At 44.2% G+C, this 19,371-nt stretch overlaps 1 protein-coding gene across 8 annotated transcripts in view; it reads left to right on the plus strand.

Moving 5' to 3' along the window:
• MGAT5 (alpha-1,6-mannosylglycoprotein 6-beta-N-acetylglucosaminyltransferase) overlaps nucleotides 1-19,371 on the plus strand; it is a 322,695-nt gene that overhangs the window by 226,797 nt on the left and 76,527 nt on the right. For all 8 annotated transcript variants that reach the window (XM_019731135.2, XM_019731136.2, XM_019731137.2 and 5 more), the window contains one exon: nucleotides 8,555-8,688. In XM_019731135.2, the coding sequence (XP_019586694.2) occupies nucleotides 8,555-8,688 (134 nt within the window). The remainder of the gene's footprint in view (nucleotides 1-8,554; nucleotides 8,689-19,371) is intronic.

Here is a 19,371-nt window from a genome sequence, read left to right on the forward strand (position 1 = left end):
GTCTGGGAGCCACTGTCCTTCATGTCCCCGCTGCCCTGCTCATTTTTCAGGGAGCTATCTTGTCCCCAGGAAAGCCTTCCTTCCTTGAGCCAGGCTCTCCTGCTCTGTGGCTGTCCCAGCATCCAGGGTCCAGCCCAGAGCCCACGTGGTGAACCCCAGGAGCATGAACACTGCTGGGTCCTCAATGCCTGAAGTAGTAAAGTAACACCACTGGTGATGAATAGCTGTTGAATTCATGAATAAAGAACACATAGACCCAACTACAAAATGGAGTTAATTAAAGCATAAGTCATGCCATGGGTTGTCGCTGTAGGGAAAGAGGAGTCATTCCATTGGCCGCGAGGCCTGCTGAGGTCTCACCCCACGGCCTATGTGGCCTGATCTCTTACTACGTGTCTTCTTACTCACTGCTCTCTAGCCTCCTTGCTGTTTCTTGGACGGGCGAGGCACAGCCCTACCCTAGGACCTTTGCATGGGTTGTTCCATCTTGTAGAACATACTTAGTTGTTCCTTAGACTTCCGTGTCTCCTTCTGCAGGTCTTTAATTCAAATGTCACTTCAGTGAGATTAACTCTGACTCCCTTCCCCATTTTAAATGCTTCGTTTTCTCTTCCATAACTGTATTACCAGCCAGCATTTATACTTCACTTACTTTTGTTCTTTTTTTTTTAACTTTATTATTATTTTTTTTTATTTGAGTGTGTTTTTCCAGGACCCATCAGCTCCAAGTCAAGTAGTTGTTTCAATCTAGTTGTGGAGGGCGCAGCTCACTGGCCCATGAGGGGATAGAACCGGCAACCTTGTTGTTAAGAGCACCGCGCTCTAACCAACTGAGCGAATGTGCTGCCCCCACTTTTGTTCATTTTTTTTCTCCCCTGGAATCTGAAGCTTATCTTAGTAGGGGTATTGTCTGTTTTGTTCATTGCTGAAACTCCAACACTTAGAGTAATGCCGGCACATTGTAGGCACTCAGAAAATATTTATCGATTAAATTAAATTGAATGATAATGCCTATTCTGTTTTTAGACCATACAACAATGTAAGGAGGGGTAAGAAGGGTTGTACAAGTTTAAGACAGAAGCTTCTTGAGGCCAGTGGCCTCATGTTGTTCTCTGTCTTCCCGTAGAATTTATTAATATTACTACGGTTGAGTTTTCATGAGTTGCTCACATCATACTGGTTGTTGTTGTCGTTGATATTCTAACTCAATTTCTCCAAGGATTTGGGGCTTCTGGCCATGTTTATTTGCATGATCAGATTGGAATAGTGGCTTGTAGACCAAAAATTTTGCCTGACAAAACAGGAATTTTAGAAACTAGCTAGTTCCGTTTCATGAAAATGACAAACCTATTGGCTTCAGCTAAGGGTCATTTGCTTCCATGCATGATTTTATTTTTAGGACCTAACAAGCAAAGGAGCTCTTTGTGATCTGAAATGCCTTTTTTGGCCTTTAACTTGGATCAGAAGGACTGTGCACTTCTGTGCAGACTAGTGAGTAATAGGATCAGCCTTGGCGATTTTCTCTTCAGTCTGAGTCTCAGCCTTCAGGGGTGATGTTCTCTTAAGGGATCCATTCCTTCTAAATGCTTTTTTAGTGCTTGAAAAAGTGACTCTGGTGTGCCTTCTGTCAATGGTTCAAACACTTACCTTTTCAACTCAGCTGTTTATAATAGTTTCCCTAGCCTACTTCCCAGCCTTCTCTCTCTCTCTCTCTCTCTCTCTCTCTCTCTCTCTCTCTCTCTCTCTCTCTCTCTCTCTCAGCTTAGTATCACCACCAGTTGAAAAAAAATTAGTTTGGGTAAAATTCAAAGCATAACAGCACTCTCTGTGTACAGTTTTTAAAACCAGATTACTTCTTGTGTGATTTAATTTTATTTTTCAATGAAACTTTTTTCTATCATGTCAGTTTCATTATCAGGGGAGTCAGAATTAACATTATGAAATGGCAGCCAATATTCTTCCTCATTTTAACAAAATTTTTCAAATATACAAAAAAGGTGAAAGAAACAATGCACAGTAGAAACCTACAACCTAGACTCTACAACTACCAGTTTGCTTTATTTGTTCTATGACATATCAATCCATATCTATCTTCTCGCTGTCCATCAATCCACCTTTTTTAATGCATAAAAAAAGATTTAATTCTTAAATGTTTCAGCATGATATCATTAACTAGAGTTCAATATTGGTCACCAAACCAATTGTGTTTGCTTCTTTTTTATCTATAACATTGAATTATTTTCTTTATTTACTACTTGTCTCCTCAGCTGAATATAAGCTCAGTGACAGGCGCTTCATTCATGCTTGTCTAGCCACTGGTAGATCCTTCACTCCTAAGTTGTTGCCTGGCTCATAGTAATATGTGCTCAATAAATGTGCTGATGTTGAATGGATGATGGTATTTAGAAACCTATGATGTTAGAATATTGAGAGTCTGTATCACTTGTTTGTTTCCCTTTTTCCCAACATCAATTTTGTCACCCAAATAAAAAGATACATTAATTTATCAATTCAGTAAAAATTTATTAAACACCTATAATATACCAGTTCTTACCTAGGTTCTGGATAGAATGATGAGCTGCCTTGGCTAATGATTAATCCCATGAAAAGATGGGCTTTGGTTTTGGAGATTTCGTGCAAAGAGCCTGATGCTAGCAGTAGTGTAGGCATAGCCTGTGCTGCTCGGTAATGTAGACCTATCTACAGAGTCATCATACCAATTAATTGAGCATTCCTCATTGACTTAATCAGTCATGCTGTCAAAAAATATTTGCTGAATTCCTACTATGCTCTGGGCTCTGGGAAGTCACATGGCTCAGTCTTCAAAGAACATGTAGTCGCTTGGGGAGATGGTGGTGTGTGCTGAGGGCTCTAACTCTTCATGGTCTAAGAGGAGGGGTACTTAGCTCAGTCTTAGGGAGTTAGGGAATCCCATCAGCTAGGAGATGATGGTAGCTGAGATTTAAATGGGGGGAGAATGATAGAGGTGCCGGACATATGTCTGCATGAGGAGATGGAAAGATATGGCATTAAAAACCCCAAATAGGTCATCTGAACACAGAGGTATCAGTGTGTGGAAGAGCTGAAATGAAGCTGGAATGATAGGTGTGCTGGCCCCTGCTTCCTCCTAAAGGAGGTGAAGCTTTTCAGCAGGAAACTGTCATAGTTATGTATTTGTTTCGAAGAATACCTTGTCAAGCAACAAAGGATAGATTGAAGATAGAGAGGAGAATGAGGGAAGAAGGGGCAAGGCTGAAGGTACTGAGACCCTTGGAAATGTACTGCCGGGTTTACGAGGGTGTGACGATCTATGATATCCGTTGATATACTGTGTTTCCCCGAAAATAAGACCTAACAATACAATCAGCTCTAATGCATCTTTTGGAGCAAAAATTAATATGACCCAGTTGTATTTTACTATAACATCAGACTAGGTATAATATAATATAATATAATATAATGTAGTATGATATGATATATGATATAATACAATATTATATATAATATTACATAATATAATATTATATAATATATAACATATATAATATAATGTAATATAGTATAATATTACATAATATAATATTATACCACATCTTATATTAATTTTTGCTCCAAAAGACACATTAGAGCTGATTGTCCTGCCAGGTCTTAGTTTCGGGGAAACACAGCAGTTAGTCAGGAATTGGAAACATCCTAAACGTCTTGTGTTAGGGATGATGAGGCAGGATTTCTGTCATACTGACTTGATCACAGGGATTATTGGCTCTTGTCACCAGGAATTCTTAAATCCAGCTCTAGGCAGAGCTGGATCAGGACTTGGAGGGTATCTTATCTTTACTTTCTTCATATCTTGGCCTTGCATTTCTCTGGGTTGGCATTATTCTCAGGCAGGCCCTCCGCACATGGGCACACAGATGACATCTGCAGCTCTTGATGTCCACCCTGCCAGCTTGGTGACTGTAGCAGGCAGACATTAACTTCCAAAGGACTTCTGACTAGTCCTAGGCTAGCTGATTGGCAAGACTTGGATCATAAACCCATCTTTCACCTGAGCCTTGGTCAGGTAGTGTCCCCTGAATTATGTGCCCATCCTTGGAAGCATGGAGACTGCATTGGAGGGGTGTCTGGGGGACAGGACTGGCATCAGTCCAACCACCTGAAAGGAACCGATTGCGTGTCCTGGGGAGGAAGGGCGGTTAGTTCCACAAGGTAATGCTGGCAGCCCAGAATGGGCATTCCGGCTGATGGAAGGAGCTCAGGCACTGAAGTATTGTGCCGCTTTAACAAGCAGTTATGAGCTGTGGTGATTAACCCAGAAAGATACCTGTGGCACATTGTGTCAGTGAACAAAGTTCCCCAAAGGGTAGGTACTGTAGGACCCAATTTTGTTTGAGGATAAAAAAGATCCATAAATCTAGGGGGAAACAAAAAAAAAACCATTAATAGTGGTTATTTCTAAATGGTGAAATGATGGGTGACATCTTTATTTTCCTTATATCTTGCTCTGTTCTCTGAGAAAAGTTTAAAAGATCACCAAGGATCTTTTTCTATTATAATCAGGAAAACCAAAAACAACAACAACAACAACAACAACAAAAACGATACCCTATTTCTGTTTAGGGAAAGAAAATTTGTCTGTTGCAGAAGTCTTGATAAGAATTGATGAAGCCAGAACTAAGAAAGGTGAAGAGAGGAGGGAAGGAGTTGAGGTATTTTTGAGACGCTGACAGCCTCAGGACGTGGTGATTGACTAGCTGAGGGAGAAGCCCAGGCTGGCTCTGGAGTTTCTGCCCTTTGGTGATGTGGTGGCAGCGGGGACCCAACAGTATAGGGCCCAGCTGTAAACGCCAGTAGACAACCTGTTAAAACAAATATTTGCGCTTAGAGATGCTTAGGACTTACTGGTAGAAAAACAGACCTCAGAGGTTTATGCAATTGAATGAAGGGTCTATTTGACTGAAGAAAATTTTTGAAATACATTTTAAAAGAGGACATTTTTACTGCTGGGTACATATAATGCATACCTCATTTGTTAAGTAGTTGGTAAACTCTGTGAGGGCCGAAACTCATCTTTATGTTGTACTCCCTCAATATCTAGCATGTAACCTCGTATGTAGAGTGCTCTAAAATGTTTGTCACTGAATTATTCGAGCTAAACTGTTAGTTCTTAAAAGCAGCCCTTGCTGTAATCTGCTGAGGAAGTTCATCCTCTGATTTGTAGTCATTTGTAAATAGGCACTACCAAAGTGCTTAATATAATGCTTTTCTTTTAATAAAAGTATTTGTCCTACATTATTTTAAGGCCATTGTTAATGTTTAGCAAATCCCCTCCAGTTTGTAGCATGTGAAAAAAAATCAGCTTGGTTTCCCACGTGCATAGAGCATAAGTTGCTCAAGAAACCGAGGTACTACGGTGTGTGTGTATGTGTATATATATATATCCCCCACCCCGGGTCTTTCATGTGTATTTTGGTCTACCTTACAACATTTCCTTCTGAAGTATGTTTACTAGTATAGTTCACAGAGCCCAGAAAATAAATTATTTGGACTATGAGGCTGTATATTCGAAGAGCTTTAAGGAGCGTGGGCTCTGGAACCAGCTGGTCTACCTCTGAATCCTAATGCTGTAGCGTGTAGACATGGGTAGTTTAAGTAACTGTGTGTGTGTGTGTGTGTGTGTGTGTGTGTGTATGTTTTCATCCATGCAAACATTATTAATATGAGGTTGTCATGAAGATAAAAATGAAACATTCACTGTAAACCACTTAGCACAGAACTCAGCACATAGTCAGAACTGATGTATCAGCCATTTTTTAAAGACACATTTGTTTATCTCCTGGGACAAAGTGATTTCCAAAAGTACAGGATTTCCTGTGTCCCATTTGTGATGGATTTCTTTGCTATGCCTTGAAATGTAAATATCTTCTCTTTGAAACCCTTCTGACACTGACACGACACCCTTAAGGTCTGTGTTCCCCACCTTAAGGCGGAGCAAAAGACGAAGCTTGGTGTAAGGGTAGCAGGTCTCCCAGAAAGGTCATTTCAGATGCATCAGCCTGTGCTTGTGGAGTTTGGTTTATCATGAACAATTTTAGGGTGTCGCCCAGCGGGTACACAGCTGCTGGCCGGCTCCTTGGAAGTAAACACAGGTCTTCCAAATCACCTGTTGGGTGAGTCGCAGCTGAGCAGCCCCTCTGTTGCCGACACTGAGTGTCCCGTGACAGGTTTCAGCATTACCAGAAGAAACCTGGAGGGTGTGACCAGTGCTCATGAAATATGGGGGTGCCAGTTGTTAGCACTGCCAGCATTTCTCCTTCAGTCTCATCTGAGGCCCTTACACTGCACTTGCAGTTTGCCAAGTCTCAAGTTAACATCTCCAGACAAGAGAGAGGAGTTAAAGTAAAGTGTTCGGATGAAAACTTAGAGGTAGAGCTTGGATGTGTAATTCATTCTTCCTACAGTGTCCAAGTTGACTGACTACCAAATTATAGTCATAGTGCAGCAAAAGCCTGCCACTTCTCACAAGTGTTTGAAAATATTTTTCACTCCCCCTCCTCACTATTCAAACTATAAACTATGTGAATCTTTGACACACACAAAAATATACATATATAAGTATTTTTCTTTTTTGAGTTTGATGATTGCTTTATTTTTGACTACACCTGAGTGTATTATAACATGAAATAATACCTATTAAGTGTTATAGATGCTAGATTATTTCTTTCTAAGTGCCCACATAAGGACTAGATCACTGAATTGCAGAGACAGATATCAAAACATGAAGCTTTAGTCACCACATAAACTATCTGAAAATAAAAAACATGATCTCGAAAGTGTCAGATCCTATTTCAAAACTTGTACAATAAATCAACTCTTACAAAGAAATATTTAAAGCTGCGTTGTTGACATTTAGAATGCAGGCAGGCCCCCCCACCCTTATGCTTTCAAGTCCCCTCCCCCACTCCAACTCCTCAGAAAATTTTTTTTAAAAAAGCAAGGATTGCCTCTCGTTGGCAGTAGAATTTATTCAGTAATTTACTTTCCAGCCAAGTGCAGCCAATGCCATTGCCTCTGGGCACTTGTTCAAAAATGTAGAAATGAAATAACAGATTGACGAGACCTAACACAACTCCCCAGTCACAACCCTATTATCTCCTCGTTCTGTCACTCCCATTCGGCAAAAGCCTGGGAGACTGGATGGTGATAACACAGTATTTATGCAGCTCGTTCATCTCCACAGTTCAGGGCTTTCCGCCAGTGTCCCCTCCTTGTCTTCACTCTCGGGGTGTTGGAGAGCAGGGTCTGGGGTTTCAGATTCCTGGGCCTTTGCTGCAGGCCCGCCCCTGCCTATCGCAAAGGGCTTCTGTGCTGGCTTCTTGCCTGGAAAGGGCTTCGGAGTCCTGAGAAAACCAGAACCACACAAAGGGGCCAATTTCCTTCGTTTGTTGACCACCCACCTGTGAATGAATATGGTTGTGTTGAATGAATATGCACTGTGTGGATTTTACTGAATGTCAAGTAGCTCTCCATTTACGCTATTTATAGCTGTTCTGTTTAGGTCAGAGTCAAGCCACGCGGTTGCTTCTTTTAATATTGTGGGGGCATCTGCAGGGTCATATTCTAAAAACCAGATTTCTCTGGACAGAATGAATGTATAGGAGAGTGGGGGTCTCAGTTTCATCAAGAGAGAATTGTTTTCTGATTGTTGCCTTCTGGTGAAATATCTTTTAAAATTATAGGCACAAGAGACAAATGTTTGAGGAGGGTATGGGGGTGCTTTCCCCCTTGGTCAAGTGTTAAAATAGAGAAGTTTTAGAACTCAGACGATGACAGATCCAGAGAAAAATGCCTTTTCTTTTCCAGAGTAGTTTATTCTGTAGACCAGACACGGTTCTTTGCAGTAGATGGCTTTTTGGGGTGGGTTACATCCCAGTAAACTCCATGTTTCATTCTTGCGTCGTTTCATCCATCAGTTCAATATAGCCAGCCCCATAACTGCGTCTTCCATTAGTAATGCTTAGAAGAGGTACGCAGTTGCGGTGATGTTGCTCAGTTTTGCCTCCAACTCCCCTTTTACCCACTGCGGGGGGGTGACTATAGCTGGAATCCTATCAGGTTATGTGGGGCTCACCGACAGCAACCCCTCCCCTACTGAGGATCATTGATTCAGCCCTGCTCTCTACAAATTTCTGGCTATTGGTGGGTAAAACCCAGAGGAGGGCAGTCCTGTCGGGAGACAAGTCGTCTTGTTCTGAAGAAGGAGGCGAGCACACAGCTGAATGCTTTTTAGACAGATGTGTTTTCCACTTAAAAAAAAAAGTAGGATTTGGCTCAGGATTTGGTTCAGGTTAATCCATCCTGAAGAGAATTATTCTCATGTGAAGGTTTTGCTGGGCATATGTGGGAGCAGGCAACCCCTCACCCTTCCCAGGTAGGAAAGAACAGGGTAACATGAAAACATCTCATTATGTGCGAGATGGCTTGTGTTAACTTGGTAATTGTCTCTTCTTGCTGGTGAAATCCTAACTGCCCTGTCCTTTCCTTTCCACATCAGCTCATACCCCAGACAACAGCTTCCTGGGGTTTGTCGTGGAGCAGCACCTCAACTCCAGCGACATCCATCACATTAACGAAATCAAAAGGCAGAACCAGTCCCTTGTGTATGGCAAAGTGGATAGCTTCTGGAAGGTGAGTCAGTCTGCGTGCGTGCCTCTCTCTCTCTCTCTCTGAAAAGACGCTTTTTGGATAATTTAATTTAACTTTGATTCAGGGAGTAATCAAGCCAAGTGCCCAGAGCTTAATAGGATCTGCTTAGAAGTAAACAAGAATATGTGAGTGTTTGGTTGCTCAGCATTTGGGTATCTAATAAAGGCTGTACCTGCTCATCCACACAGTGGCTGCCCAACAAAGCCCTTCACTCTTTGCATGTTGGAAGTAACACATTACAGTTTCTTCCACAACCTGTCCTTACCCGCGAAAGCCCGGTTTCCATAAGTGCCGGACATCTTTCTGGAACAAGACACTGCACAGAGAGACCCTTTGCCAAGTGGCTCTTTCCCTCTGCCTCCTGGGAAATGGGGGATGAGGAGAGGCAGCTGCCTTTGTCTGGGGAGTGCAATGGCCTTCGCCTCCTCTTGGCTGTAGTCAGTGCTCACAGTGGTCAGTACCCAACTAACCAGGAAGGGGAAATGCCTGCTGGGCTGGCTGCAGACAGTTTGCTCGGGAGATCTTGGACAAAACAACATTCTTGGCCACAGACAGGCCCGTTTTCCAAAAGCGTTGGAATGTTGGGTTGCTAGAAGAACCAACATCCCTAAAGGGCCCCTTGGTCCTCCTGGTTGATGTCCAGAGCACATCTGGGGGCAGGTAAAACAGAGGAGCCGATTGGGGGGTGACCTGTGGGCACGACTTGTAAATCTTTTTATGTGGGAAGTATGCAACCATTGTAATCATTTTTGAGGACATGTTTGTGTAGGACAGAACAGACTCCAAGAGTTCAAAACATGCCTCTTTCTAAACATAAAATTTCATCACTTTCTGGAATGGTCAGGACCTGTGGTCTCATGTTACCAAGTCTCCCTTATTGAGGAAGTTAGAAATCGGCCCAGTGAGGGAGCGCATGTGACGTACAGGATAAGAATTCCCTGCTAGTGGTTTCCTGGCCCCATGTTCAAAAAAAGGAAAAGCAGTGCGGCCCCCTCATCAGTTCTAAAATGCTAACTATGCCTAAGAAACAATGAAATCAGCCTGTTTCCAGGGAAGCTGATCTAATGCCAGATAACTGTCTTTGCTGTAAACAGCTAGAATTCCATCTTCCTTGAGAACAGTGGTTCTCAACTGGGGGCAGTTTCACTCCCCCAGGGGACATGTAGCATTGTCTGGAGACAATTGTGGTTGTCATGACTGCTAGCATCTAGTGGGTGGTGGAGGTGGGATGGTGCTAAACATTGGACAGTGCACAGGACAGCCCCATGACAAAGAATTATCTGGCACCAAATATCAGTAGTGCTGAGACGGACAAACCTGGGCTGGCAAATAAGGTTTACTTCCTACCCATATTATTCCACACTTGCTCCTCTCAAGTAAAATAAAATCAGTCTAGGTAATAAATGGTTATTTAAGATGTTCTCATGAATTTATACATCTTTGTATCAGAATGTGACAGAGCATTTTTTCAAACGACTTTTAGCCCAACTTGGGTTAAAAGGACACGTCGTGTGTTCTCATTCTCAGCTCAGTTGTAAAATGAATGGATTGTGGCACTGGTTTTAAGAAGACATGGGCCCTTGAAGTGTAACTGCCTTCTGCCCTCCGCATGTGCTCAAAGCAAATTGTTTGCATATTTCTACGGACTTGATCTTGAAATGATATCATTTCTGTTTTGGAACCAAGTGCAGCTTCTAGGTGCCTCTGGCAGCTTTTTCAGTTTTCCTAGAAAAACAAAACAATGAATTGGTTCTGAAAGCTTTTGGTCACCTTTTTTTTTTGGATAAAATAGTGCCGCCACTAAAGGGATGATTTCTGGATGCCAGTCAGAATCCCAAGAGTGTTAACCATGTGATTTGGGGTGTGATTTAGAAATTCTTCTAAAATTTCGCAAATGACCCAACCTTTCAAGTGCTGTGCAGTGCCTGACTGGTACAGAAAACTGAGCGGCAGTCTGTCTACACTAGTCTTGTCTGAATACCAAAAATCTGGGCTGTTATTTCAATCTTATTACATCAGCATTACCCAGCATTCTTGGATGAAAAAGGCATGAAACGATGAAAAGTACTGTAAAGTTTTCACATAAATTCAGGACATCTTCTCAGACTTTGGAACATAGCACAGGATGTGAGACTTCAGCTTCTTTTTCCAAAATGTCCCCAGCCCGTGGTATCTAGTAAATGTGCACAGAAAACAGATGCGCTTTTTAAATGTGATGTTATTGCATCCAAATTCCCACAGTTGCATTCGACACCAACGTAGGCTAGCAGGAAGTTTTGGCGGTTGTTTTTCCCATCCCTTGTCCCGTTTGCTCCCCAGACAGATAGATAGATATAACCCATGCAGCTTGGGAAGAGAGCACAGGTAGCTGCTGGAGTTCCCGGATGCTTTTTTTTTTTCCAGATCTTTCTTTTTTTTTTTTTTACACTCTGCTCACTTGCAGTATCCTGAGTGGTTTCTGTTCCTTATAGTCACGTGAAGGATATCTACTAAAATACACAGGTCTTCCCTGCGTTCCAAATACCTAGCAAGAAACAGTCTTTTAAATATAGAGGCTAAGGAGGAACAGGCTACCTCCTTGACCCCCCCATCAGTCCCCAGTTCGTGGCTGAGGTACCCTGTGATCTTGTCCTGATGTAGCACATGGTGTGAGAGTGAGGGGACCTTGCTGTCTGTCTCCAGAATCCCAGACACTCAGGAGGCCTCTCTCTGCTCAAGACCCTTAGCATCCGTGAGACGGCCTGCAGCCCAGTCCCACATACAGATCTCCTTCTCATCCCAAGAACCCACCATTCTAGGTGCTCACCATCTGCCTCTGGGCCAGGCTCATCATTGGCGTCGGCTGACACATGTGTGGGGTAGAAGAGAACTCTGTCCTGCGTGGTTAAATGCAAGGTCCTTCAACACCAGGGAATGAAAAATCACTCAATTTTGTCAAAATACAAGATTGTGAAAATTGTGGAAATTAAGAGTAGTTGAAGTCTTGCTTAACTGTGTTATTTATTTCCACGTGTCTTTAAAAACAGTATCCTGAGCCTAACTGAATCTTCTGTTGATGGTGTAGGGTCAGCCTTTTACATGTTCACCATCCCACCAGGATGTCCTAATTACTTACCGCACAGGATTGTTGCTAAGGTCAGCGCCCTGAAAGCCTTGCTTTGAGCACCTCAGGGAAGAAACATCGCCTGGGAACCTCAAGCTGGGGTTCAGACGTGGTCCTGCAACTCACCAGCCTGTGAGGCGGTGAACTGTGCTGAGCCCTAGGCTCCTGGCTTGTGAAATGGGAGCAGTAGCAACTAGCACAGAGCCTCCCGTGCAGATTCCTTGGGTCTCGATCAAATGCTGATTCTGATTCAAGCCTTCTGGGGTGGGGCCAAGACCTTACAGCTCTCACAGGCACCCAGGTGGTGCGAACCTGCTGCTTTGAGTAACAAGGCCTTGGGGTGTTTAGGATGGTGTGGAGTGCTTGGCACAGCGTCGCGGCACAATCAGTGAATAAGGAATTCCTTTTCCTGTACTTTTGCCTTCCTGCTACTCTTGTCAGTCTGCCAGCTATCATGTTACCTTTTACTACTGTTAGTACCTGATCACACACACACACACACACACACACACACACACAATATCTCACTTCCTACTAAGCTCATTTGCAAACCTTGCTACTTCTAAGCTCTGGTGCCCAGCCTCTTAGATTGGGGAAAACCTATGGTAATCAGTGGACTCTGGGAACAGTGAGAAGTGCAGTGTCGTCTCATCCTCTGCTGTCCTGATTTGTTCAGTTGGTGCTTCCTGGGCCATATGGCATAGTGGTCAGGAACACAGATTCAGAGCCAAGTAGCCGGGTGCAAATCCTGCCTCTGCCACCAGCCGCCTGATCTCAGGCAAGTTACTTCACTTGGCCTTGTTTTTCATGGAGGTGATAATAGGGGTTCTGTAGCGATTATGTGAGTTAATATACACAAAGTGCTTAGAGCAGGCCCTCACACACAGTAAGTCTGAATGAGTGTTTGGTGCTATTATTAATATCATTAGTGGAGCCAGATGGGAAACAGTGAGAACTGACGGAGAGAGCCTATGAGGAACAGGCAAATACAAGCCAGCCCAAAGATATTCAGATTCCATTTTCTAAACTGTGTCAGGGGTTGGCAAACTCTGGCCCTCCAGCCAGATCTAGCCTGCTGTTTGTTTTTGTAAATAAAGTTTTATTGGAACACAGCTACATTTGTTCATTGTCTGTGACTGCTTTTGCACTAAAATGGCAGCGTTGAATAGTTGTGACAGACTCTGACTGGCAAAGCCTGAAACATTTAATACCTGAATTTTTACAGAATAAGACCCCTGAACTACACCAAGTCTCAGATAAACCCAGTCTGTCTTGTAGGACACATTGGGCCAACAGCCCCTGGCACGGATCAGAGGTTTTTTCAGCTTGTTTTGAAGTTCTTGATTACGCTCTGTATGATTGAGGCTGATGGATAAGCCATACATGGAAACATGAAGTGTGATTTTGCTAAAATATCTAAAAACAAAGCCCCAGGCCCTGAGCCTGGCCGCTCTTAGTAAGCATTAAGCAAAGCTACTGCTTATTCAATAACTAACACATTGATAATAAATGAAGGCCTTATGTTAGTGTGTTTACACTTCTCTGAACCTCCGCAGTTATCACTGAAGGAGGTGCACGCCCATTCCTTCTGAGGAAGCGAGGGCAGCTGTTATCCTCCTTCACCATCCTGGTGTATAGATGAGGCGCTGACCCAAGGAGAGGGAGTAACTTGGCCAAGGTCCTCACAGCACGTGACATGGCAAGTCCAGACACAGGATCAGGGTTCTGATGTCCCCTCTTGGAATCGTGTCTCCCGGCTACCACTTGCTTGAGGAGCTGTTCCTCTGCCCCGACCCTGGAGGGTGAGTCCGTGTTTAGAGCAGCATTCCGAAGCCAGGAAGCTAGGTCTACATGTGTGACCTCCGTGTACAGCAGGGGCCCTGGGCAAATGTTGGCATAACAAGTAAAAGAGCATTGCCCCTGGCTGCCGCTCATCACACAAGTAGGGAAGTCAGCAACAGCCTGGCAGCCAGTTCTGCAAAGAGTAAATAGGCCTGATTTGAGCAATTCAAATTGTTCCAGGCTTCAGACTCCAAGGGCCTGGCTTGCCCCAGCCCTAGCCTGCCTGGCAGCAACTGCAGTCAGCCAGTGTCAACTGAATTTGGAAGGCTCTGTTTTATCTAGACATCAAAGACTGTGTGGCTTTGAAGCATCCCCTAAAATGACATGTAGTCCCATACCCACGGACTTAAAAAGTCGGGCAGCCGGCCTTGCGGAAATGTGATGCAATCTTGCCCTTCTCTTCATCCCTAATTTCCTGCCCTTCTTAATCCATTCTCCACACAGAAGCAACAAGAGAGATATTTTTTTAAATGTAAATTGGATTGTGTTACTCCTTTTCTCAAAACCCCCCAATGTCTTCATTTTGAACTTACAGCACATTGCATTTATGATGGAATCCGGTCTCAGTAGGGTGGCGAAGTGAGGTTGGCTGTGAGCAAGCCACATCTGCTCTGAACCCACCGGGGCTCTGGCTACCCAGGGTCCCACGTGCCACTCCCTCCACCCAGGGGCCCTGCCAGTCCTCTGTAACTGCTGCCACCTGCCCTGCCTCCTAGGGCCACGCGATCCCACACGTGTGCCTTCAACCAGTTGTCGCCCCTCCTCTTCTCTATCACAGCACCCTCTTTCTTCCTTTTATGTAATTTTAAACATTTTATCATCACTTTTTTTTTTTGTCAGTCTTTCCTTAATTACTAGACTGTGAGCTCTTGGATGGCTTGTGTTCCCATAAAGACTAAAATATTTGCTATCTGTCCCTTTACAGAAAAAGTTTGCTAACCCCTGGATGAGATCAATAATTATTCACCTACATTCTTTGGAGCCCTGGCCAGGACCCAGCTACTACGCGAAGTCAGGGGACAGCCACCCAGTATGGGCCCCACCCACCATAGCAACTCTGATTGATCTGTGGTATAGGTTTGGATTTCCAGTCAGAGTTCACTGGGGAAAGTGTTCAACTTCTTTAAACAACCAGAAATAAATCTTGAATATTTCTAGACTAGGTGATCTCTGAGTCCAAGCTAGACTCCCATTCTAAAAACTATGTAATTATCTAGCCCACTAATTTGGTTGACTTGTGCTTAGTTTAAATTAATGTAAAATTGGAAATGGGAGTAGTTTGGAGAAATGCCGTTTTATTTCGTAATAGGAATTAACTGATCTCTTAGTTACATATTGTTTCAATGCACCGCCAAAGACCTTTGTAATTAAAGAATGTACTGAAATCCTTTAAAAGAACACCTTTTGTAAGTAGGTTAAATCTTGTCGTCCTGTTTGTTCTTTAATCCACTCGGCCAGACTTTTCTTCCCAGCTAATGTAGAGATCAACCAGATAACTTTAAATCTACCTTAAGTCAAACTGGCTTACACTCTGAAATAACAAAATTGCAATCAGTTTTGTTGAATTTGCTGGAAAATCTAATGTGACTCCAGCTCTTGGTTCTGGTTCCAACCAGGAGCGCATTCCAAATCTCTCCCCCAGTTTATTCCCTTTGGGGAAAAGGTCCATCAGAAGAGACCTTGTCACTGTCCCTTGAGACCACACTTGCCAGAGGCAGAGAACACTTGGCTTTTCCTCAGGGAGTTTGGTGTGTGTGCCAGGAGACAAAGCCCCTCCAGGGCACAGGCACTAAGCTTCAGTCACCTGGGCACGTCTTTGTGTCTGGCTCAGTTCCTGGCACCTTATAAAGTGCAGTCACATTGCGGAACCTTTCCCCCAAATTCAGTTGCAAGTTGGGTTGGGGAGCAGAGAAGAGAAACCAAATGCCAAGAGGAGCATCAGAAATGAATCACTGGCTTTTAAGGTTCCAAGGACTACAGTCCAGGGGACCTGAGGATTTTTCAGAAATAGTGTTGGTTGCAAATTGACTGTAATCTTACCTCAGTGGCATTCGTCGTAGGCACATCAGTGTTTGATGAGCAAAGGTGTTTGATGTACATGAATGACCACTGAACTTAGAGAACCCTGGGACAGCCTTTTTTCCTGTCTCCTCAGCTTAGTGGTCTGTTCCCTGTGTCAGAGAGCTTTCTGCCGTTATCTTAAACCCACTGAGGTTTTACTTGTCCGCTGGTAAAAAGAACACATTCTCCTTGTCGTGCAGCAGGTCCTCGAATAACGTCGTTTCGTTCAACTTCCTTTTGCTGTGACGTTAATGAGAAAGAAAAATCAATTTCCAATTGGACCCACTGTATGGGTGGAGTTGGCACCTTCTCTCCATGTCTGCTTGGATTTTCTATGGGTTCTCTGGATTCTTCCCACATCCCAGAGATGTGCATGTGATGTGAATCGCTGTGTGTGTGAGTGGATGTGTGTGTGAGTGGCCTGTCCAGTGTAGGTTCCCGCCCTGTGTCCCGAGCTGCTGGGACAGGCTCCAGCCACCCATGACCCTGAACTGGAATTAGTGGGTTGGAAAAGAATGACCTCACTTGTTTTTATTCGTCTTTCTTAAATGTATGTGTAGTTCACATTTATTTCAATGTTTAATATTAGAAGTGTTTGGGGGGGTCTTAAAAGTTTGGCTATGCCTTTGTGACCAGAAATGTGCAATAGGAACTTAACTTTTGTTTGTATCAAGTAGCCTATGGTAAAATGGGTTTCAATATATGTGATTTCCCTAGAAGTCACAGTTTCCAAGAACCTATCATTGACATTAAGTGGGGACTGGCTATACTTCTGGTTCAGCCTGAAACACTGATTGGACATGGTCTGGAGCAGTTGGCCGAGCCCTGGGTGGGAAAGCAGGTGCCCAGATTCTAATTTCAGCTACACTGCTCACTGATAGCTTGTCCTTGGAATTTATTTGCCCTCGGGTCTCGCTTTCCTCATTTGTAAAACGAGGCAGAGGACTGGATGTTCTTTTGTTTTGCTCCCCAAAGTTCTATGATTCTATAATCTAAACTACTTCTTGGCCTTCTCTGAATCTTTCACGAGCAAGGGCACAGAGAAGACGGCCTACAAGACAACTTTATGGGCCGTCAGAAATAGAGCAGAGGGATGCGAATTGGGCCACGCCAGGCAGAGTCCATAAAAGCAGCTGCCCGAGAAAAGATGGGGTTGCTGTGACCTAGCATCCATCTGTGTAAAAAAGATTTAAGGGATTGGTTGCCTCATCTGAGGCAACTAACTGTGTAGGGAGCTGCCAGAAACTGATAGTAGACCTTCAGTTGAGGCATAACATGTGGAATGAAGGGCTGGTAGTTGCCATCCATTTGAGCACTTCACATGCTCCAGTCCCTGCTAACGCTCAGGTAGGTTGGTGCGCTTGCTTCACCTGCACCGACCGGTGAGCCCACCTGGAGACTTGGGGTCCCAAGAGCATGGACCGTGGAGACAGACTGGTAGGGTTCCGTCCGGGCTTTTCCATGACTCGCTGTGTGATCGCAGGCAAGTGCCTTGGGCTCCCTGTACTTCTGTTCTCCCATCTGTAAAATGGGTGGTAATAATAACCTACTTAGGGTTTTTAGGAAGACCATATGAATTCATAAATAATAATCTGTTAGAACAATGCCTGGTATTCATTAATGTCTATGTTAGTTTGCTGTTACTAATATTATTATCTAGGCAAAGTAGAACCTTTTGATTGGAAGGAGTAAAATGTGAGGTGACTCAGCCCTGCTTTAGGAAGACTGATTGAAGACACTAGCATGTCTGGCCAGGAAAAAGAGGCTTGATCGCGACTGCAGGTGGGTTGGCTGGGACTCCGCATGGGTGGAGAGCAAATGAGGAGTCAGATTTGTCCTGGATGACCCTCAAAGGGACCAAAAATAGGCTGCCAGTGAACTTGCTGAGCTTTCAAGGAATAGCAGGAAGCATAACTCAGCTGTCCAAAGATGAGGTGAGCCACCTGGGAAGCCATCAACTGTTGGCTGCAGGGACATTGGCGTCACTAATGCCAGGGGAGCGTTGGATTGCCTGAGCTTTACGGGCAGCCCAGAGATTCTGTGTTTGCAGAATGCGGTGGAAAGAGGCAGGAGGGAGAGAGACGGGAGGGAACATGCCCAGGAAGAAAAGCGTATTCAGGGGTTGGTGGCATCAAGAAAACACGTGGTCCAGTTGACTGTTCTTTTGTTAGGGCACAGCTTTATGCCTAAAGCAACAGATCCAGCCTTGGACCCCACAGACCAAATCTAACTCACAGACATTTTTGTTTAACCAGCAAAATATTTTTTAAATTGGAAAATTTACCATTTGGGAAGGTTCATGTGGAAAGCTGGAATTTTCCCGGCTTCTTTTGAAAATGTAGATAGTGTGACAAATTGAACTCTCATTCCTTACATGCCAGAGATTGGCTGGAGCTGAGTAGTGGGTGCCCTCGCTGTTGGGTTAAGGGTTGCTCCAGATATGGCGTCCTTTGGGAGCCTTCTCTCACTGCCTCCGTTACCCCCAGAGGTATTTGAGTGTGTGACCTTGTACTAGGGAGGCCAGGAAGAAGCCACCATTTTTGTCTAGTCCTCTCAGAGAACAGATTTCCTCTGAAGAGGGTAAAGTTACAGAAGGAAATTTTGAGTGGAATCATGAATTCCTTGTTTCATCTGGGCTAAATCCTTTGAATGGCCTGTTTGGAAGTCCGTCAAGTTAGTTCCGAGGCATAACAGAGGGCAGAGAGGAAGCCCAAGGCCCCCTTTTCAGCAGAAACCTCCAGCAGGAACCCCAGGTTCTTGAAATCAGTGTGTTAGACTTTCAGTGTTTTCTGCTTGTCCGTGCCCAGCCCCTGAGCACTTCCACTTGACCGCCCAACTCTTACATGGGCTGCCAGAGCTGCTTCTGGCAAGTTGTCTTGTGGTTGGAATTAAGTTTTCTTCTTTGGGTTGGCAATTGGGGTGGATAAGAATGCACGGCAATTGACTCTGGGACTTTGAGCTGTCAGCTTATTGCTCTTACATAATATCAAGTCTTCAAACTTCTTCCCACCTGGGACTAGAGACCTCTCCTTAGACCCCACTGATAGAGCCTCTCAGGGCTACGATTTCAAGCAGTAGCTCTGTTGTAGGTCCATGCAGGAACCTGGCGTGGTCCTTTGGAGTAGCATTGATTTATGGGGTATTTTGCTGAAATGACTTCCAGCCTGTATTCCAAGAAAAGGCAGGAAGGCTTAAGTTGGATTTTAGAATCTGGGTCAGTCTTAAAAAAACGTGCTTGATCGTAAGTTCCAACAGGGAACTTGTGAAACATCCGGATGCCGGGGACCCTCCTCAGCCTCATCTAAAGAGAATCTCCAGGGGAGAAACCTGGCAATTATATTAAAAGAAGCAAGGCTCCAGGTGATGCTTTTAAACAGGCAAGTTTGAGAAGCAAACTGTGCTAGGGAGTCACCACGTTTCTTACATCGGAGAAACCTTAATCGCCTCCTTTCCATGCATGGTGTATGGCTGCCATGTAGCCAACAACCATCCCATGCTGTCGAAGACACAATTCCCTGGCATTGTCAGGCTGCCTTCTGTGCACCAGCCCTTGGCTTCCCGCTGCAATTTACCAGCCCCCTGGCCCATCCCCCCAGGACCTGCCCTCTTATTTCCATGGTAATAGCCAGCCACCTAAATTAATCCATGCGAGGATTAAT

The sequence above is a fragment of the Rhinolophus sinicus genome, linkage group LG01, assembly GCF_036562045.2.
Source record: "Rhinolophus sinicus isolate RSC01 linkage group LG01, ASM3656204v1, whole genome shotgun sequence".
Lineage (NCBI taxonomy): Eukaryota > Metazoa > Chordata > Mammalia > Chiroptera > Rhinolophidae > Rhinolophus > Rhinolophus sinicus.